The sequence below is a fragment of the Vicugna pacos genome, chromosome 31, assembly GCF_048564905.1.
Source record: "Vicugna pacos chromosome 31, VicPac4, whole genome shotgun sequence".
Taxonomy (NCBI): Eukaryota; Metazoa; Chordata; class Mammalia; order Artiodactyla; family Camelidae; genus Vicugna; species Vicugna pacos.
Genome location: NC_133017.1, coordinates 15992550 through 16015735, shown reverse-complemented (window position 1 = coordinate 16015735; position 23186 = coordinate 15992550). Strand labels below are relative to the sequence as shown.

Below are 23186 nucleotides of genomic sequence, written 5' to 3'. Positions count from 1 at the left end.
CAATTGTATTTAACTTCCTGGCAGAGACCCTCCGAGAGTCACTGAGCAACCTCCAAGCCACCCTTTGGATTTTATGATTTATAAGGCTTCTGAAGAGTAGCTCTTAACAGAATAGGGGAAAAAGAGGTTTGAATCATGGCCTCTGTAATGAAAATGATTATTTTCAGTTCTAGATTGACACAGTATAACTTTAAAAAAATTTAGTAAACTAGTAATTAACTTGTATACTTGTATGTATAATTAAAGTTAAATGCCTAGGAGAGGTGTTTAGAATAACTTGGTCTTAAATGAAAAATAAAGGTTACTATCCATAGTTTCTTTTAATAAAAACAGATGTAAGTCTGAGGTTCTAGGGACATTATAGGCACTCCTTTTTAAATAAAATCAAATATTTGATCATGAAAAGAATTATATAACGTGGACTTAAATGATAAAACCTAAGAATAAGAGGACCCCATCACTCAACTGAAGAACTAGAACTTTATCTATAATGTGGAAGCCCTTGGCATGCACCCCCCACCACTGGCCCCCCACCTGCCATTGGATCCCCAGAGCCTCTTCCCAGCATTGTCTGCTGTCTGAACAATGTGGTGCTGACTGTTGCTTTGCTTTTCTTGGCAGTTTTGCCATATGCTTTGTGTATCCCAAAGCAATATATTATTTAGTTTTGCCTGTTTGGACCATTTTATAAGTGATATTGTACGGTATGGATTCTTGCATGAATTATTTTTCTCAGTCAACAGCTTGCTCCTGAGATTCATCCACATTGAGCCACATAGCTGTAGTTGATCGCTTTCTGCAGGTGGTACGTTGTTGTATGGCCAAGCTGCAAGTTATTTTTTTATTTTCCTATAGATGTTCTTGGCTTGTGTACACTATTTTCCTATTATTGACGGTGCAGCTTGGTAAATCCTTGCATATCTCCCACTACCTAGGTGTAAGAGTATCTCTAGGCTCCACTGGAATTTTGAATTGTAGAAGTACCATAGTTTTGATTTCCAAGGTACCATGGGCCTATGTCAAAGTATAAATTTTTTTGCCAATTCTATGGGTATGCGATGGCATCTTGTGATTTTAATTTGCATTTCTTGATGACTAATGCAATAGAAGTAATTCTCATATATGTGTGGACTATTTTAAATTTCTCTTCTGCAAAATGCCTGTTTAGATCTTTTGCTAATTATCTTCTTGAGGTTTTTGTCTTTTTCCTTGTTGGTTTTAAGGAATTCTTTATATACTCTGGATGCGAATCCTTTGACAGTTATATGTATACCAAGGATTTTTCTTATCTTTGATGGCTTTTCTTTTACAATTCTTTGCTGTGTATTTTGATGAGAAGTTCTTAGTTTTAATGTGGTTCAGTTTATTAATCTTGTCCGATATGGTTTGTACATTTTGTATCTTTTCTAGATTAACCTGGGACCACAAATTATCTTCCCCACCTTTGGCTTCTTAAAGATATTAAAGGAGTTTGGCCTTTTACATGAAAAGTTTTAATGTAACTAGAATTGACTTTTGCTTATTATGTAAAGACCTTATTTTATTTTTGTCTTTATGAATAATCAGCTGTTCCAGGGACCCATAATGTAACCTCTGTCACATAGAAAGTTTCCATACTTGCATGGATCTCTTTCTGGGCTGACTGTTTTGTTCCTTAGCTCTCTATTTCTGTCACTGCACCAATGCACTGTCTTAATTATTAATTGTATAATTGGTGAAACAAGTCTTTTCAACTTGTTTTTGAGGAGAGTCTTGGCCATTTTCAGCCCTTTGTTCAACTTTCATGAAAAATTACTGGTCATGATTTTGATTACATTTTGAGATAAACCTAATCTGGCCAAGAAGTTTTAGCTTTTAAATACATTGCTGGGTTCAGTTTACTGTTAATTTTGGTGTGGAGTTTGCATCTTGGTTCATGAATGAGATTGGCCTATAATTTTATACTTTTTTACACTGTCCTTTTCCGATTTTGGTATCCAGTTGTACTAACCCCACAGAACGTGCTGGGCAGTGTTCTCCCTTTTTTGATAGTCTGTTTCTTTTTTTTTTTTCATTCTTTTTTATTGGAGTATAGTCAGTTTACACTGTTGTGTCAATTTCTGGTGTATAGCATCATGTTTGTCATACATATACACACATATATTGGTTTTCATTTTATTTTTCATTATAGGTTACTACAAGATATTGAGTATAGTTCCCGTGCTATACAGTAGAAATCTGTTGTTTATCTGTTTTATATATAATATTTGGTATCTGCAAATTTTGAACTTCCAATTTATCCCTTCCAACCCCCTTTACCTCCTGGTAACTGTAAGTTTGTTCTCTATGTCTGTGAGTCTATTTCTGTTTTATAAATAAGTTCTTGTTTCGTTTTTTTATATTCCACATATAAGCTATATCATGCAGTATTTTTCTTTCTCTTTGTGGCTTACTTCATTTAGAATGACATTCTCCAGGTCCATCCATGTTGTTGCAAATGGCATCATTTTATTCTTTTTTATAGCTGAGTAGTATTCCATTGTGTGTGTGTGTACCACAACTTCTTTATCCAGTCATTTGTTAATGGACATTCAGGAAAAGAATCACTTTTGCTGCCCCCCAATAGTTTTGATAATAGTATTTTCATTATAATTTCGTTTTAAGTATTTACCATATTTTATTGTGGTTTCTTTTTTTTTGAATTATTTATTTTTAGAATTACTTTTTGATACTGATATCTACTAGTCTTAAGTCAAAAAAGCATTTGTAGCCCTCATACATTGCTGGAGGGAAGGGAAAATGGTGCTGTCCCTTTGGAATACAGCATGGCAGGTCTTCAGGAGGTTAAACATAGAGTTATAATCCAGCAGTCCTACTCCTGGGTGTATCTACAAGGGAAATGACAACGTATGTCCATACAATACCTTATGCATGAATGTCCATAGCAGCAGCATTTAGCTATTTATAATAGCCCCAAAGTGGAAACCATTCAGATGTCCATCATTTGATAAATGGATAAATAAGAAATGGTATATACATATAATGGAATATTATTTGCCAATAAAGAAGAGTGAAGTACTGATACATACCACAACGTGATTGCCCTTGAAAATATTATTCCAAGTGAAAGAAGCTAATCACAAAAGACCACAGAGTGTCTGAGTCCATGTATCTGAAATGTCCAGAATATAAAAATCTGTAGAGACAGGAATAGACAGGTTAGTGGTTGCCCAGGACTGGAGGGGATGGAGGGTTGGGAGGATTAGAGTTAAAGGATGTGGAGTTCCTTGGAGTCATGAAAATGTTTTAAAATTGATTGTGGTCATGGGTGGCCAACTCTGTGAATATACTAAAACCCACAGAATTTGTACACTTTAAATGATTGAATTGGATTTTATCTCAATAAAACTGTTACCAAAGAAGAAAGCATTTCCTACTGAAATCACCAATAAATTATAATAGTTCTAAATGACTTTTAAATGTGTATGTGCCAATTTTCATTCTCTCTCCTCCCCCGCCAGCTCCCCCCTCCTCTTCCTCCTCTGTCTCTTCCCTCTCCTGTCTCTCATTGGAAAAGTTGAGTAACAAAGTATAACTTGTTTATAAAAAAAGGATCAACTTAATGAAAATTAATGGAGAATAGTGACATGAGTGTAATTGCCCAATATCCACCCCCTCAGATAATTGTATACTAACAGTCTGAGATGGTGTAACCCTGACAGTCTGTTGGTGCTGACTGACTAGCACACAAGGCTTAGACTGTATGGTTCTGGGAAAGCAGAATCTTGAAACAATACCAGTGCAGTGAATGTAGGAGCAGGTAGACTATATATAACATACCTTAGAAAACGCTATAGATAAGAAATGGTCTTTGAGACGATTTCTGGCATGTGTCACCGGGGAGAATGGTATCAGATCTACACAATGAGTGGATTGTGTAGAGTGGCTTCTCTGTGGAGGATTTTACTTTATTCTCTGCGCTGGAAACCCTGACCCCACCCTGGCTGTGAAGTAGAAGCCTGCTTTGTAAAGGGGCGCTGATCAAGAAGGTGGCCCTTATCAAGCTGGGATCCAAACATCTGAAGCTTATAACCAAGCACAATGGCCAAGGCTTCTTATCCACGTTTCTAATTATATTTTTTTCCTGCTTTTTAGATAAAGGGACAAAGAAATACGGGACTTACTTTTCAGGTTTTTTCAGGCGGTTCTGAAGCATCCTTTTTAAGGTAGAGGGATGTAGTTTTATTTAATAGCTGTGCTCTGAGCAGGGTGTATTCTCCAAGCCTGTCCTTCTGTGTACAATAGCACGTGGATGTCAGAGATGCATTAAGAGATGAAATAATTCATTTGTTCTTTCTAATGAATAGTAATAATTTATAATTTGTACTAATCAGAAACCTTTCATCCACAAAACCCAACAAGCTTTACAAATATCCTCTCACCAGCCTCTGAAGTAAGTGTCTGGCAAGTACAATTACCCCTAATTTGCAGAAGGGCCAGGGTAGGGAACATAGTACAGAAATAGTTACTGATGTATCTGCAGCCTGAAATTTATATTCTGAAAGTCACTTTGAACTTATTTTCATTAGTTATTTTGGTGGCCAAGGAGTATGACTTACCCTGACCTACATAAGGGATATCCACCAAGGTAAAAACTATGAAATTCACATATCCAGGTGTTTTCAACACTGACAAACCTAGACAAGCTCAGATTTTCCAGCCACTTGGGGGATTGTGTCCATTCTGTGCCCCAGTTGTCTCCGCAGCCCAGTTGTCTGTTCATGTTGCAAAGCAGCCGTGGTGGCACTGCTTGATGCAAAGCCTTTAGAACATTCTAGTCTGTTCTCTGATCAGTGGGCGATGGAGGGTGCAGATGAGGGTAGACCCAGAAGAGTGGGGACGCCCTGTTAGTCACTGTCTCTGCCTCCGGACCGCACTGCCACCAGAACAGCCCACAGGAGGCTGCGAAGTTAATCTTGAAATAATGTTAACTCTTAGCAGCTCGCTTTGACTTGTTGCAAAATTTGTACTCTTGATCCTGGAATTTGTGTTCTCCATCAAAAATATAGAAAAGCAGATTGCCTCTGTATTTCTCATCACCTCCTCTCTGTAATTTGTTGTGGAAAAGACTTGGATTGAATTTGACTAACCTCTCTCTCTCACACACACACATACACACAAATTGAGATCAGAGCTGACCCTTGGAAAACACACAGATAGATAAACAAGGTCCTACTGTATAGCACAGGGATCATGTGTTTGAACATACTTGACAATGTCTTCAAAGGATTTTTATGTTTATTCATTCTTAAAGAGAGAATTATAGAGATCTCATGTTTGATGAGAAAAAGAGAAAGAAAAAGAGAGAGGGAAGGAGGGGGGAGGCAGCGGCTCATGCGCCCAGGGAAAGCAGTGCATTCAAGCAGAGAGGGTGATCAGTTTCAATATAAATATCAAAGTGTGTGTCTCATGCAGTTTTCTCTGAGGAAAAAAAAGCAACTGTAATGTGGTTTGTGTGCAAAATGAATAGGCAATTATTATCTTTGGATGACTTAAAGTAGCTCTTCTGGCAACTCTGCATAAGCAGCGGGAGTTAGCAGTGATGAGTTTCAATAAGGGTGCCTTTTCTCATCCATGTTATTATGAGTTGAGAGGAGTTTGGGGAGAATATGAGAAAATACCCGACTTGATTTTAAAGACCGCTTCTGTTACCAGGATTTCAGGGGTGCGCTAGCTGTGTTTTCACTCTGATTCAGAACACAAACACTTTTAGGAAAACCTGCCCTTGGCCGCTTACCCAAAGAGACCCAGCTTTTCTTGGAGAGCCGTCCACATTGTTCTGTTTGTATTCACCCTGATCCTGAATGTTTGAGAACTTCTAGCTTCGTACAGTGATGTTGTCATGACATGGCTCGTTGTTAGTGGTGTATGGAAATGCTGTCACAGATTTGATTGCTATCTGTCAGTTCCCACAGTGCTTCCCCCTTAATGTCTGTTACTCAGTGCTTTCAGCCACACTCCGAAATTGATGGGACAAGTGTTAGCGTCCTCATTTTACAGATGAGGAACTCGTGACTAGGAGAGGGTAAATGGCTTATCTGGCAGATTATGCCCTCAAATTCAGGTCTTCTGACTCCAGAGTCAGTGCCCAGTTAACTACCCTACAAAGTCCTCCCCCTTCAGCCTTCTCGAGAGTCATTGTGGAGGAGTGAGTAGACCCCAAAAGACATAGCCTGGCCCTGTGAGTAGAAGGAGGTAGATCTGCCTCAGTAAAGGCAGGACATTCCCACACCGGCTTGGACTGCTTTGTGAAATAGCCCGCACCCTGTCGCTTGACGTGGTTGGCTGGAGGTTTCAATGGGGTAGAACAACACGGCGTTTGGCTAGGTGACCTTTTGTGTCCCTTACAATTCTGAGACTTTGATAAAAGAAATTTCCTGCCTGGTTTTCTCTCCCTTGGTATTGCCTCATTCATCAAATGCCTGATTTCATGGTTCCCTTTCTGGGTTTTCCATCAGAAGTCCTGTCAAGCTTTGTGAGGACACCTATGCCCAGGCCAGACTCCAGATCTCCTGTATCAGAATTCCAGCGTGGGGCAGAGTGGGAGGGTGAGAGTCTTTTCCAGAAAGTTCTACACGTGGCTCTAAGGCGTCTGGTGGTGAACCACTCTTCTGCTGTAGCCCGCTAATGACAAGGTGCAAGCAGGCCTCGTTTTGGACTTTTTGGTGTAATTTAGCAGCATCAAGAAGTTATAGTCTCTCAGTGTGCAGTGCCGTTTTTATCTTGATCAGGCCATTTAATAAAACTGTTCTCAAGGGTGCCGTGATCTCCACTCGGCAGGTTAGCTTTGCCAACATCTCTTAGCTCCCGCCTGTCTCATGGTCTGGTGGGAGTTGGGGCTGGTCTGGGAAACAGGCATTGATCAGCCAACTGCATAGATCCTTTCATACACTTCATGTTTGGGAAAAAAACAGGTCAGAGGGTGTGACGGCCAGCCTCTGCAGTCAGCAGGGTGGGTGCAGAAGCTCGGGAGCTGCTCACTCCTAGACTAGTTCCCTGCCAGTGAGCTTTGTGGAAGAAACCGCCAGTAGCACGAAGAATTGATGGTTATGGTTTATTGTTTTCTTGAGGAATTTTCTTGATGAAGTACTCAAATGTGTTTCTAGTACTCCTCTGAGAGAATAATCTCTGAAGGATCATGCATCCCCCAGAACGTCTCCCCATGGTGGACCAAAAAAAAATTAAAATTGCTCTAACAGTATTTTCTTTTTTTTACTTTTCAATCAATGGGATGCTTTTTAAGGCTTACATTTCTCTTTGGACACTTTAAGTGACTGATGAGACAAAAGAAAGAAAGCCAAGATAAAATGACAGTATAGACACTCCTCAAATCCTATAATGAACTCCACAGGGCATCCAATTTTGATGTATTAGGATTTTTTTTTATAATGAATACATTGTTGGAAATCACATTTTCTGTCTGCAGGAGCTGGAGATGAAACTGAGCTGACATCTTACCTCTTTGTAGTTAATTAGCAGGAGAAAAGTAGTGGTTTGAATCTCGTCCTGGAAAGGGAGGTGTTAGTCCTCCATCCTCCCCTGTTCCCGTCAAACCCCTGGATCTCTGTGTTTGCTCTTCCATCTGGTTTAATGGTTTGGATTGGTCTCGTTGGCTGGAAAAGATGAGGGGAATTGAAGAATGGTTATTATTTAATGAAAAAATAACTGTAGCTCACTTCTCCCCTCCATCTTGCCTGTAGGGTAAACAGAATAGATCGGGTCTTTTTGCTCTAAAGAGCAGTTCTTTACCTCGACTCAGACTATAAGCGATACCCAGGCTGCAGGAGTCTTTTAGTTGTCACGGCAGCAACCTTTGCCACCACTGTATCCCCAGCACTCAGCACGGCACCTGGGACTTAGAAGGCATTCAGTAAATATTTATCCATTAATAAGTAAGAAAATATCACGTTGACCCTCTGGTAAGGTGTTACAGTTGTGTTCATTGTGTCCAATGCCTTCCTCCAGGTAGTAGCTGTGTCCATTTGAAGATGTGTGGTGAGATTTACATAGACTTCAGTGTTAGGGACAGAAAGGCAGAACAGGGCTTGAAGGTGTGATTCCATTTCGGGGTCTGGTCCTCTGGCAGGTGAGCCATGCTGGGGCCAGCGTGGACAGTCACCCAGATGGAGGCTAAGTCAGTGATAGAAACATTCAGCACAAAGACTCCTCCAATCTGTACGTGTTTCTTAATGTCAGATCATGTGCCTGATCCTGGTGGATGACAGAACAGCCCTGTCCCCGGTCCTCCTCCTCCAGAAACCTACTTTGTACGTGGAAAGACCAAGCAAGCATGTGAAAACAGACAGCACCCAAGTGTTACACTGTGTGTGACTGATCCCAAGTGCAGGAAGAGTCAGGGGACGCTGCATCAGTGGTGCTTGGACGAGAAAGATCATTCTTTGAGTCCCTTCTATGTGCTAATTGCTGGACCCTATCTGCTACACACATCATCTCTCTTCGTCACAAAGACCCAGGGAGGGTCCTCAAGGGACCTGACTCAGTCCAGGAGCACAAATCTCAGCACAGTAGATCTGATGGGATCCCACTGACGGTGCTTCCCCCTGCATCGTGCCTCTTCTCAAAGTCCTGTACTTAGGGAGGGCTTCCTGGAGGAAGCAGCACCCGAGGGAACCTTGAGAATAGGAGAGAACTTGGGTTGCAGATGGCTGGAGGAAGAGCACTGCAGGTGGGGGAGGAGGCAAGAGAAACTGGGGTGGAGGTGGGAATGTGGAGTGCCTGGATCAGGCAGCTCGCGTGGGGAAATTGTTACCGAGTCCAAACTTGTTCTGCTCGCCACACAACAGGCCAATAAGTCAGGAGAGGAGGTGCTGGGGCAAGGAACAGTGACTTTGTTTGGAAAGCCAGAAGACTGAGAAGATGGGGGACTAACGTCCTAGAGAACCATCTTACTCACACAGCAGATGTGTGATTTTTCTGCCCCTAGAACACTTTTGTGCAGAATGACTTCCATAGTCTACCCGTCTGCGTTCATTCACCTCCCTTTGGGGTCACAAGGTAAAGCAACAGAGAAATGCTCAGAGAAGACATTCATCCTTTTCATTTTTCCTTTCAAGGTATTTTTGAACGACAGTGTTAAAGCGTCTCTAATGCTGCCGTGAACTGTTAACAGGCACGTTTGCACATCACATCTATCATGCTGTTTGCATGATGTTACTTGAAGAAACAGCTCAAAGTACTTTTAAAATGTAGCCTTTTATCTCTGGAAGCACCAGAGACTATTTGCAGACTGGTCTCGGGAAGCAAATTAGCCTAGCCCACTGGCGAGTTCCTGGAGACGTGGGCATTTCCGCGAGTGGTTCCTGGCCCCTTAATCCTTTTGATCATTTGCACTGTGTATTTTTATACAGAGTTCTGTGCTTTGGAGAAATAAAATAAAGAAACTTAAAGGTGAGTTTGACAAGGGCTTCTCCACACTGTTTGTCGATGCAGATGGAGCCTGAATTTTAATGGTAGTAGTTTCTTTTAAACAACTAAGCTTCTCTAAACCTCTCCACAAATAATGTCAGTGTACAGATTATGCCTGAAGGTGTTTGCTGGTGAGTGGGGCTCTTTTCTGACCCCATGCTGTGCCACAAAAGAAGAGCCTAATCCTGGAAAACAGCCTTGACAGCCTGGATGTCAGTTACCCCACAGCTGGGATTTCTCACCTGGGCCACTGCCTGTGGGACATTGGCTGTCATGTGATAGCATCAGGTGTCTATATTCAGGAGCCCAGCTTGGGGGACACAGAATGAGCTAATCCTTCCATCTTCAGTGAGACCTGGTTGGCTCTTTTCTGGACCCTGCCACATACTGGCTGTGGGATGTTATGTGAGAAAACTTTGTGGAGATGCCTTGGTTTCCTCATCTGTAAAATGGGGATGATATCTGTTGTAAACTGTTGTGAGCAATATCTGTCTGCCCATATTCATAGCAGCACTACCCACAACAGCCAAAAGGTGGAAGCAGCCCAAGTGTCATTGACAGATGAATGGATAAACCAAATGTGGCATTAAAGTGCAATGGGTATTATATAACCTTAAAAAAAGAAGGACATTCTGACACATGCTTCAACATGGGTGAATCTTGAGGACTTCCTGTTGAGGGAAATAAGCCAGTCACAAAAGGACAAACACAGTGTGAGCTGATTTATATGAGGTACCCAGAGTAGTTAAATTCACAGAGACAGAAATAGAATGGCAGTTGCTTGGGGCTGGAGGAAGACAGAAATGGGAAGTTAGGGTTTAATGGATATAAAATTTCAACTTTGCAAGATTAAAAACATTCTGGAGATGGATGGTGGTGATGGTAGTGTAACAATGTGACCATACTTAGTGCCACTGAACAGTACACTTAAAAATGGTTAAGATGGTAAATTTTATGTTATGTGTTCTTTACCGCCATAGAGAAAAATTGGAAAAACTTTTGTTATGAGCATTAAAGAACATCTTACATTAAAGTCAGCGATGGTATGTTAATGTTTCAATGTGTATTTGTTTGCTTTTATTTGATCACTAAAAATGTTGAAAATTTTTCATGTCTTGATTTACATTTATTTTTTCCAATGTGTATTGCCTATAAATTTACATCTTTTGCTTATAGTTCTAGTGTGGCTTCAATGCCTTTCTTACCAAATATATTTTATCATATTTGTATGCCATGTTTAATATTCAGAGTAATAGGATATTACTACTTATGCAGTTAAATCACTCATTTAAACATTTCAAGACACAAACTAAGAAGATTTTAAAGTAGATCAAAGGTGGTTCTACAATAACATAATTAATGAATCATCTTCCCATAATCCACCATCACTCTTTTCATGTCTATTAGCATAAAATCCGGTTTTATTTACTTATTTATTTTATTGAGGTATAGTTGATTTACAGTGTTGTGTTAATTTCTGGTGTACAGCATCTTGATTCAGATATACATATGTATTTCTTTTCATATGCTTTTTCATTATAGGCTATTACAAGGCATTGAATGTAGTTCCCTGTGCTATACAGTAGAACCTTGAATTTTTTCTGTTTTATATGTATATATATATAGGTGTCAGTATCTGTAAATCCTGAACTCCCAATTTATCCCTCCCTATCTCCTTCCACCCTGGCATAAAATCTGTTTAGATTGACTATTGTTTAGCATGACTATAATATTTGAATTAAAATTATGTAGACTGACCAATTAAGAATAAAATACGAATAACCTAATATAAAAAGGGCATAAAAATTAGAGCAAATAAAAATTTAAATGATTAATAAGCATGACTTTTTAACCTAATAATTAAATTCATGAGCAGTAAAGTGGTAGGATACTGTCTGCCATCTATAAATTGGTAGGAGTTAAAAACACTGTAATGGTGACTGAGGCTGGCCCTCGGATATGCTGCCAATTGGGAGAAAAATTGGGTCAACTTTAATGAGTAGCAATTTGACACTAGGTGTCAGGAAACTTAAAAAAGTTTAGAAACATTTATCTAGAAATTCCACTTATGTAACTAAGGCTTGAGGCAGCCTCAGAAATGTAGAAAAACATTTATATTCATAGGTTAAAAATGGGATTCAGTCCAAATGCACAGTAACAGTGAATGGTTGAATAAGTAGCAGTATGGCCATCTTTGGAGTGTAATGTAGTCATTATAAATGGTATTTCCTAAAAATTTCAGTGGTATGAGAAAACACAGTATTGCTGGTAAGGAGAAAAAGCTTGATGTAGTGATTATAATAAAACCAATTGTGTGTCATGGTGTGAGTGTGTGTTTTGTGTGTGTATCTGGTATGTATCTAGGAAGAAATGTGTAAAAATATTCATAGTACTCGTCTTATATGGTAGAAGTGTAAGTGATTTTTATTTTCTTTTTTATACAGATGCACATTTTCTAAGCTTCATGTTGTTTGCAAATTATTGTTTCTACCATCAGAAATACATTTAAATTTTTTTTAAAAAACTAAAGATAATGAATAGATTTCTTTCCTGTTCTGGGTTCAGCGCATTTTGCTCTCTCAGCTTTGATGTATTGGACAGGACCCTGAACCGGAAGTCAGAAGGTAGTTTTTCAGGTTATGGTCCAGAAATTTACTAGCTATGTGACCTTGGGCAAATCTAACTTACATGTACCTGTTTTTACAAATGGGGATTTCTACCTTCACTGCCAGTACCACTGGAGGGTTGTCAGAATTAAGGTGACATCGCCAACACAGGGGGAAATCACTTTTGCAAACTAAGGTGTAAGTTCAAAGGATTCCCCAAACCACCGTGAGGCTTGGTAATTTGTTAGAAGGACTCACAGAGCTCCCCCAGAGCTGTTATCTTCACCGGTTGATTACAGGGAAAGGATACAGATCAAAATCAGCCAAAAGAAGAGAGCATCGGGCAGAGTCTGGAAGGGTTCCAGCGTGAAACTTTCGTGTCATCTCCCACGTAGTCAGGATGTGTTGCCCTCCTGGCATCCGCGCATGATGACATGCCAAGAGTATTGCCAGCCAGGAAGCTCCCCCAAGCTTCGGTGTCCAGAGTTTTTATTGGGGCTTCATTATGGAGGTGTGATTGATTGATTGCTCACATGGCTGGACTCAGTCTTCAGGTCAACAGATACTCTGTTGCTCAAAACCCCCACCCTCAGTCACAGGGTTGGTCTTTCTGTCTTAGCAGCCGCTTCCGTAACACTGTTGGCACCCCTACCGAAAGGCTGTTAGTGTGGCTGGCCCTTCTCTAAATAAGGGCACTCCTTTCAGGTATCAGAGGCCAAGGCAAAGGCCGGCTACCTATGTGGGCAAGTCTCAATTCTTTCCTACACACAGGTGGCTGAAAAGAGAGGGGAAACAAATTTAAATGTAGAGATGTGGTTAGTTTGGAGGGGTCTATTATTTGCCATGTTCTAACGGTGTAAAATAAGAGAGGGCATGAATTCCATCGGTACGAGTGATGCTGCAAATACCCGCTTCCCTGATCCACAGGACTGTGGGGACCACCTTTGAGAAGGGGCTGGCTGGCAGTGGGGGCTGCAGACAGGCGTTTGCTACAGGAATTGTTTATCACAGAGATGAATTAGGCTGAGAAAACACTTATCGCCCTGCTGGATCTAGGAACCTGACCCTTGCCTCGGTGCTAACAGCACAGCAAATATGTCCCTCCGTTAACAAATTTATCTAACATGAACGAGCTCTAAACCTGTTTCTTCCCCAGGTTTCTCTACCTGGCACCATCTCCCTCCACGGTGCAGCTGAGCTTACTACATACAGCATGGGGTGATGATAAAAGTAAATTGGCTTATTCCTCTTTGCGTAGTTTCGAATCTGTAGCACCATGTTAGATTGGATCCTTAAGGTTCCGTAAGAGTGAGATTAGAAAAAATGAAAACCTGAGTTTATTTTCTCATGAAATTAAAAAAAAAATTAGAGCACATTGAAGAGAAATCACCATCCTCAGGAAGCTTGCTGGAGCTCAGCAGTGTGCGTCTCTGGAAAAAAGGACCAGCGACAGAGACTTAAGATGAAACTATCAATGTACAGTTGTGCCTCCCGCCCTGCCTTCAAAGGGAAGAATTTCAGCCTTTGTCTAGTGGTTTTTCGGAAACAAATAATGTGTAATAAATTGATGTTGTCAGTAAATTTGGGTTGTATGTTCTGTTTCTTTCAAGGAAAAACTGGCCACGCAGAGGTAGTCCGAGTGGTGTACCAGCCAGAACGCATCAGCTTTGAGGAGCTGCTCAAGGTCTTCTGGGAGAATCATGACCCGACCCAAGGTAGATGAGTGAGCCAGTATTTAATTATCTTACTAATTACAGCGGGGATAATTAGTGTTTGAGCTGCATGGAAGAGATGAACCTTGAAATCACACAGGAGCTCAAGAATATGATTGCAGACATTTATTGACGGAGAAGAGGAGGGGCTGGGGGAGAAAGGGTGAGAGAATAAAGGCGCAGCCACAGTGTGCGCCCCTCCTCCCTTTACAGCTGTCAGGGGTGGGAAAATTCCCACAGAGAGGGACGCCAGACAATAGAGAGTCGTTCACCTTTGATTATTGCATTATTCCTCCTTAATGCAGTCTTTTGTCTACAAAATTAAAGTGTCTTTCTAGCAGCTCCAAAGTTTTCCTGATTTATGGTTCCTTTATTTCCCTGAATTTAGCCTTTCTCATTTTTTGACGTTATCAGCTTTCTTTTTTCTTTGAAATGTCTGCGGGTGATTTAAAAGAGAAAAAAAGCATAAAGGTAAAATGCAGTAATCAGTGGGTCTACAATGCTTGAGTTATTTAAATATTTCACTTATCTTCTTTGGAATTTATTATATGCAGATATTCATATATTGCGGCTATAAACAATGGTGGTCAGAAATTTTGTTTGAATGCACACACAAGCAAAAATCCCATGTTGGCAAATACCATTGTAATATTCAATAAGGGAGCAATTTCCAGATTTCATCTTAACAGCCTTATAAGCACTGCTTTGCTAGTGTGATGATCTGATATTGTGAGGCTTAGGAACTGGAAAGTCCTATGTATCTGATGTGATATTCGCAAACCCACAAACAGATTGTTCGTTTAGCAATTTGTCTATTTAACAAAAATGTTTTCCATTTGGTGTTAGGTTTTGGGGTTGGGGGCGTCCCAAGGAGACTGTTCCCTGATGAACGGATGGCTGTGTTTTTTCCAACTGTGTGTTGTGCTTTGTGGTGGAAACCTTCCCAGGACCACAGCAGCACAGGGTGCTGAGTCCTAAGTTCTGGTTCCACCTAGTGCCTGGATGATTTGCCAGAGGGTAAAGGTCAGAGCTCAGGCAAGAATAGCAGAATGATCAGTGAGGGTAGGGCAGGTCCAGGATGGAGGCCTTGGAAGGAGGCCAGGAGCAGGCTCTCCGTTACAGCGAGGTCCACTCTTTTTGCCAGGTACTCTGCTAAGTGATGCTAGATGACTAAGTGGTCTGGAATAAGCAGCAGTACCCGACCTTTTGGTTAACACACAGGGAAAAATATGTTCCTATAGGAAGACAGTAGTTTAATCCCAATAAACTGATGTCAAATGAGCATTCAGAGAAATATATGTGAGACCACAGACCCAGGTGTTAACCTGAAATAATTAAAACAAGATATATATTAATCCTGGGACATGAAAGCAAAAACGTGAGTTCAGAAGAACTCTGGTATCAATGGATTTAATATTCCTAGGGAAATCTGAAGGTCTAAAACCTGTGGTCATGAAGTCATTTTTCTGAGGTAAGAATTTGCAGTCCACTCTCTGAAGGGTGGGTGTGCAGCAGGAGATAGCTGGGATGCAGGTGAACTTGGTCATCTGACCACAACTTCTTAATTTCTCTTTTTGAAGCCTCATGGTGACTCCTGTCACTTTTCACAGTGCAGAGTGGCCCAGAAAAGAAAAGCACCAGTAGAGCAGATGAGGGAGGTGGAGGCGTGTAAGATCGGTTGCTCTTACTCCGAAAATGGATGTTTCTAAAGACAGCAGCGTGTTGGATTTGGTGGAGACTCTGGTCAGTGAAGCAATAGCCCATTCGAGGTTTTTTTGGGAAAGAAGAGTAAGACATTTCCTAAAACTGCTTGAGGCATGCTCTTAGCTGCACCAGAATTACTTATCAACAAAGAGACGAAACTTGAAGAAAAAGCTAAGAAGGCATTGATCTTAGATGTGATCATGTACTTGGGCTATTCACGATTCTCCACAGCAATAGAACTCAAGAGAAATGGGTTTTGATTAGCATGTTGAAAGACTTTAGTGCCTTGTTTATAAAGTCATTAAGGATTTGCAGGGGCCACTTAAATTTTTTAGTTATAATTTACTTCATTTTGTGGGAGAAGCAATATAGATGATATTAGCAAGCGTGGGGGTTCTGGCTAATGACAAGAGTCTTCTGTAGTGGAAACAGCAAGAATTTAAGGTTAATTTAAGTCCCCTTTCAATTAAATCAGATCTTCATGGCGCAGACTAGACAGAGAAAATCCTGCATACCCCTCACTGCTTCAAGGCACTAAAGCAGCTCTCACAGTGTGGGTCCTAATGAGAAGGAGGAAATCCCCATGGCCCGCCGTTTTGAAGGGAGCAAAGCTGGTAGGTAAGAGCTGTCAGAAAGTGTGGGCTCCTAGGGATATGGGGAGGGGGCAGAGACCTGTTATTCCGTTGCCAACAGGCAGTGAGTCCTGAGAGAGTGACACAATGGATTAGCTTCAGGTGAAGTTTACAGATTATTGGCCAGTAAGTGGAATAGTCTTGTCTCTTAATTTGCTTCAAAACTACTTTTGCAAAGCATTCAGATATCACTGTTTAAGCTGATAGGTCCTCTCTGGCATTGTCTTACTCATGGGGCAAACACACTTCCTCCAGGCTCCCAAGGATAGCAGGCTCATTCCTGACCATGTGGTCCCCAGTTCCCCCGATCTCCAGACAACACGGCAGAGTGTGACATTTAGATTTGGGTTCTGGCCCCAGTGAGACCTCTTCTCAACCTCGCGACCTTGGCCAAGACACAGTCTGAACCTCTGTTTTCTCGCCTATCAAAAAGGGATGATGGTTTCTATCCTGCATACTTCTTGGGTTGTCACAAGAACTAAATGAAATCATGTGAAAATAACTTGAAAATGCTCAAGTATCATGCAAGATGTAGGCATTTTTGATGTGTCCTTTTCAGCACAACAGTACAATTTCACTGGGTTCATTTTTTTAAATTAATAAATTTATTTTTATTCTTATTTTTTATTGAAGTGTAGTCGCTTTACAATGTTACTTTCAGAGGTACAGCAAAGCAATTCAGTTATACATATACATATATACATGGTTTTTTTTTTTTTGGTTTCTTTTCCGTTATGGCTTATAACAAGAAATTGATTATAGTTCCCTGTACTATACACAGTAGGTCTTGTTGTTTAATCTAATATGTATCTGTTAATCCCAAACTCCTAATCTATCTTTCCCCCCTACTTTCCTCCCTGGTAACCATAGTTTGTTTTCTATGTCTATGGGTTTATTTCTGGTTTGTAAATAAATTTTTTTTTAGATTCCACATAAAAGCGACAGCATATGATATTTATCTTTCTTTGTCTGGCTTACTTCACTTAATATGATAATCTCTAGGTCCATCTGTGTTACTGCAAATGGCATTATTTCATTTTTATGGCTGAGTAATATTCCATTGTGTTTATATACCACATCTTCTTTATCCATTTATCTGTCAATGGACATTCAGGTTATTTCCATGTCTCGGCTATTGTAAATTAGCTGCTGTGAACATTGGGGTGCCTGTGCCTTTTTGAAATACATTTTTCTTTGGATGTATTGCTGGATTATATGGAAAGTGTATTTTTAGTTTTTTAAGGAACCTCCATACTGTCCTCCATAGTGGTTGCACCAAATTACATTCCCACCAACAGTGTAGGAGGGTTCCTGTTTCTCCACATCCTCTCCAGCATTTTTTATTTGTAGACTTTTTAATGATGGCCGTTCTGACTGGTATGAGGTAAAACTTCACTATAGTTTTGATTTGTATTTCTCTACTAGCTAGTGAAATGGAGCACCTTTTTGTGGCCTGTTGGCCATCTGGATATCTTCTCTGGAGAGATGTCTAGGTCTGGGAAAATTGGACAACTGGACAGTTACATGTAAAAGAATGAAATTAGAACATTCTCTAACACTGTATACAAAAATAAACTCAAAGTGGATTAAAGACCTAAATGTAAGACCAGATACTGTAAAGCTCCTAGAGGAAAACATGGGCAGAACACTCTTTGACATAAGTCACAGCAATATTTTTTCCAACCAGCTCCTAGAGTAATGGAAATAAAAGCAAAAATAAACAAACAAGACCTAATTAAACTTAAAAGCTTTTGCACAGCTAAAGATACCATCAAGAAAACAAAAAGACAACCTACAGAATGGGAGAAAATATTTGCAAATGATGCCACCAACAAGGGACTAATTTCCAAAATACACAAACAGCTCATACAGCTTAATATTAAAAAAAAAAAACAAAAGAAGCAACTCAATCAAAAAATGGGCAGAAGACCTATTTATTTATTTTCATATTCTTGATTTCTGTGGGAAAATATTTACCCTCTACCTACTGAGGTGGAGTTTTCTACCCACGAAGCTTGTTTTGGACTTCCTGTTAGTTGGAAAGATTACAGCGTTGTTTGTGTTCTCATTTTGTGGTGACACGGCTGCTGCTGGCGGTGATAAGGCTGGAGGACAGGGAACTCCTGACGTCTGCTGCCTGGCACAGTCATCAAAAGAACCAGATAAGCCCCCAGCCTCTCGCGCGTGATCTGGATCCCTCTACCTAGCTTGCTCTATGAGCGCTCTATGCATGAGCTACATCATTTCAGGCCTCCTGTTCCTGCATCAGGATACGGGGCACAGACTCTGAACCTTGGGCCAAGCCACAGGTACAAAGTGCGCAATGTAGAGACTCAGCGTTGTCTCACCTGACCCCATAAATCTGGCTTCTCAATTCCACCCTGTTGTCTCCCCTTCATCCTGGGGGAAAGAGTAGGAACATTTATAAAGCACCTGTTGTGGGCCAGTCTTAGTGGTAGATGCTTTATGTCTGTCATTTCATTTAACCCTTACCACAGAACCTTATGAACTGCGGTTCGTTGTCTTCACTTAACAGAAGGGAAGAAACGATGTTCCAGGCAACTGAGCATCTTGCCTGATGTGGACGTCACTGGACGCAGCTCTGTCTGAAGCCCAGGGCTGTTTTCTTTCCCCGACACCAGAGGGGTCCATGCTTCCTGACTAGGAGGACCTCTTCTAAGCGGAAACGTTTTCCAGAATCCCCCATGTGACAGATTTATGCCCTTTATAACCTTTTAAAGCAAATATATTGAAATGCTGCTACAAATTTAATCATACTTTAAACTGCATGCCTGCTTTATTACCCACCACCATGACACTTACCTCTGGAAAACGGAAATGCCCACACGCGTGATGCATCCTGCAGCCTCTGGGCCTTGCCTGCTGCACAGTTGGGTTTGGGGACCTCTTGTTGCCGCAGGACTCCCCAGGGACTGTGGCCGCAGGTGGGGAACTGCTCTGGTGCACTCCCAAGGGGGCAGAGGCCTTCTGGCTGAGACTGCTAGCTGACCCCAGTATCCATTTCCCCACTTCTGAAAGATTGGAATTTTAGCCGGATAAGCAGCCACCAAGCAAGACTGCATTTCCCAGACTCCTCATGGATAAGTATAGCCAAGTGTTCACATTCTGACGGCCAGGGCGTGCGTACAGATGATGGTGTCAACTTCTGGGCTGTGTGCGCTGAGAGGAAAGGCCATCCTCGTCCTTGTCCTCGTCCTCCCATCCCACAGGTGGCCTGTGGAGGTCATGATGGACCGTCTCAGACCACAGGGAAGGGCTTCGCCCTTGTAACTGAGGAGCGACAGGACAGAAGGCTCCAGTGCCACTACCCCAGCCTGGGCTCTTTCTGTAAGAACAGTCTTCTTTAAGCTGCTCTTATTTTGGTTCATTTTAGGTCTTTTTTTTTTTTTTAATCCCCCTACAACAGCTGAAGTAATCCTGACTGAACCGGCCTTCAACTATGAGCTGGTGATGAACTCACAGTCACTCCTCTGAAGATCTTAATTAAAATGTGTCCTTAATTAAAACATCTTTAATCAAATCTGTTAAGAGGATGGACTCTGGGGTTAGAGGAGATGGCTTTAACCAGGTCTGCCGCATACCAGCCGCGTGGCCTGGGGAAGTTACATCACTCGTCGCCTCCATCTCCACCTGGCCACCAGGGTCCTTGCTCTCCTTTTCTCCCCTCTGACCGGCCTGTCTTGCCCCTTCCCGACTCAGCTAGAGAGACTTTGCAGCCTCCTCCCAGATTTCGCTACCACAGTTCCCCTGCTTCTTCGTAACACTTATTGCGAAGCGGAATGATTTATCTGTTTACTCGTTTATTAACTGCTCCTCTTCTGCAAAATCAGCTCCATCTTCAGTATTTTCTCATTAAACAAATGAGTGAGGGGACCTCAGTTTTTCCCATCTGTAAAATGGTTCCTACCCCATCAGTGTGTATCAGGGTGGGTGCAGGAACGTGGTCTGTTGGGCAGAGCCCAGTGCCAGGCAGAGGGTAAGCTCGCCATGTATCACGGCCACTGGGCTCATCCTGCCCGAGGAAGAGCCGTTTCACCAGCCCCCATTTGTTTGCCTTGCTCTCTTTCGAATCCCAGTATTTCTCCATTTTTTCTCTCTCATTTTTCCCATCTCATATTCTGCATACTCCAGATCATTTCCTACACTTGGTCCAAATCCTTTATCCTCAGTCAGCAACTCAGTACCCCTTTCCCTCCCGTGCCCACCCCCCACCCTCCCACAGGGAGCTTCCCAGTTGTCCTCAGTGGCTTCGTGTGGCTCCGTGGCCGCACTGTCTCTGGTGCTGGGTTTCCTGGAGCCCCAGGACCACACACCCTGGCTGGCTGCCTTACCCTCAGAGCCAAGAGCAGGAGATTAATGTGGTTCCTCAGCCTGTGGTTGGAACTCGAGACCCCCCAGGACTCTTCTCCATTCAGTGCCCTTGGACCCCACATCTCACCTCTCACTGTGAAGCATTGCTCGAGGTGTGTTGCTCCCAGGAGGCCCCCAGAGAATCAGGGATGGCGTTTGTCCATCCCATCTCCAGCAGATTTGCTTCATAGCCTCTTTCAGGTGCACGGCAGAGAGGCCAGCACCCCCTCGACTCCCCCCAGCCCTGTGCTGTCTACTGGGAAACATTAATTGGAGACAGAAAAATCCTAGTTTCCTTCTGTTTCTCATCAAGTTGGCAATTAAGAGCTGATGTTCGTATATTTGAACTTGCCAAATTAATATCTGAACTTGGTTGTGCTGACCCTTTTAAGTTAGTTTTTAAAAAATAAGTCACTAGTTTTTGAAGGACTGTCCTTTTTTTAGACCATGTACAAGAAATCTATCATCTGCAAATAATTAGACAGTGGGAATGATATTGTATTGCTAATGAGCAGATGTGCGTACTTACAGTGCAGAAACAGCTGCACACACATAAAATGCAAAAACAACCCAAACCCAGCATTATGAATTCTGAAAGGGATTTCATTCTTTTAAGAATTTCAGAAACAGATAAAAAAAGAAAAGAAAAGAAACAAAGAATTTAACTGATATTTTTCTTTATTAATTGTTCTTTCAGTCATACTTTTCCACGCATAACATTATCACACATGTACGTAGTGTCTTTGTATTTGCAAATGTGCTATTTGCACTTTCAAATCCCTCTCTCATGTAATCCTGTAGGGCTTACGTTTAACATTTTTCCTCTGCCTTTCTAGTGCTTTAAGGGTTTGGTGCCTCCAGACTCAATGCAAGACTCCTACTGGGTGTTTAGTCTGGGCTGGGCGTGGTGCTAGGTTCTTATGTGCATGTAACCCCATTTGATCCCAGAGTAACCTGTGAGTAGGTGGTCTTAGACCCATTTTACAGATGAACAGACAGGCCCAGAGAGGTGAAGTGATTTGCCATGAGCCAGGTAGTACATTATGTGTCAGAGCTGGGTTTTGGACCTAAGGGTTCATTTTCAAACCTTATATTCTTTCCGTTGTATAGTACGTGGTCCTACATTGTTACAAGATTACACATGTTACAAGAGCCAACAGAAAGCATGCCATGACCGGAAACAGCAGCACATTATCCACGGAAGAGTTTCTGTCCTCACGAGCTCCTTGTAATACCCATTAAATCCTGTTTTATAATCCTGTTAAGGATTTTCAAGATGAAGAAGTTCAAATGGGCTGTTTTTTTAAGGCTGTAAATCAAATGTCTTTGTATCGAATAGTGTGGTAGCAGAAGTTAGAAATGCTAATATCTTTTGGCAGCCTATACAAAGAGCAGGGAGCCAAGAATTTCTTTTGAAGGATGTGATTGGGTCAGTAAGTTCACATAGGCTTTTGAAAACTTTCAGCCAGGAAGAATTCTACATCTTTTAGACAGGAGTGGTGAAATTGTTTAAACTTTGCTGATCAATTCCTGAAATGATACAAAATCAATAAGAAGAAATGAAGTCAGAAGAATTACATTACTTCACATAAAAAGGTATTAAATCAGATAAGAGAAAAAAAATCAGAGCTGATAACGTTGGCAGGAGCTAGAATTTCCAGGTTCCAGAAATGGCAGGCTAGATTATTCAGATTGACTTTCTCATCAAAAACAGCTCAAAATGTTGGATAAGATTTGAAAAAAAATTAAAAGCATCACATCAAAAAGCCAACAAAGTGCTTAGGAATTACCGTGTTAAAATTGATGGGAACACAGAAATCCAGACAGGTAAGCAGGGGACTAAAACACCTTTGTTCTAGGAAATTTGCCAATTCCAGAAGAGTTGGGTCTTGAGGGCCTTTTTAAGGGTATAGAGGGTGTGACCAGTACAATTAAAGCACTTGACCTAATGGACGTATATAAAACACTGCACCCTACACCTTCTTAATCACACATGGAACATATATGAGGCCATAAAGTCTGAATATGTTGCAAAAGGTCTAAAATCACAGAGATTATGTTTCTTTTACCATAATGCAATTACACTATAAATCAATAGCAAAAAGGATAGCTAAAATATAGAAAATGCTTTTATGTTAGAAGAGAAGAAATTTTCTAATTATCTTATGGATCAAAACCAGCCATAATGGAAATTAGTAATTGGTAATTAAAATACTATACATCAAAACTTGTAGGGTATAGCTAAAGCAGTTCTTAGCCAGAAATATAGAGCCTTAAATTCATATATTCGAGGTAGAGAAAGATAGAGCTCAGTGTCCATCTCAAGAACTTAGAAAATCAGCAAAAACATAAGCCAAACAATGAAGAAGAAAGAAATAATAAAGAACAAAAATAAATGGAATAGAAAGTAAAAAAGTAGTAGAGAGAATCAATGAAGCCAAAAGTTGGTATTTCAAAATGGCTAATAAAATTAATAAAAGCATTGGAAAGTTGATCAAGAAGAAAATGAGAAGGCATAAATGCCCAACATTGGGAAGAAAATATGGAATGTCACTACAGATAGGCAGTCTTGAGAAAAAAGGACAAACCTGGAGGTATCAGGCCCCCTGATTTCAGTCTGTAATACAAAGCTACAGTCATCAAAACAGCATGGTACTGGCAGAAAAACTGACACATAGATCAACAGAAAAGACTAC

At 41.1% G+C, this 23186-nt stretch overlaps 1 protein-coding gene across 3 annotated transcripts in view; it reads left to right on the top strand.

Annotated features, from left to right (window-relative positions):
- MSRA (methionine sulfoxide reductase A) overlaps nucleotides 1-23186 on the top strand; it is a 285156-nt gene that overhangs the window by 176433 nt on the left and 85537 nt on the right. For all 3 annotated transcript variants that reach the window (XM_072952597.1, XM_072952598.1, XM_072952599.1), the window contains exon 4: nucleotides 13682-13786. In XM_072952597.1, coding sequence (XP_072808698.1) covers nucleotides 13682-13786 — 105 coding nt within the window. The remainder of the gene's footprint in view (nucleotides 1-13681; nucleotides 13787-23186) is intronic.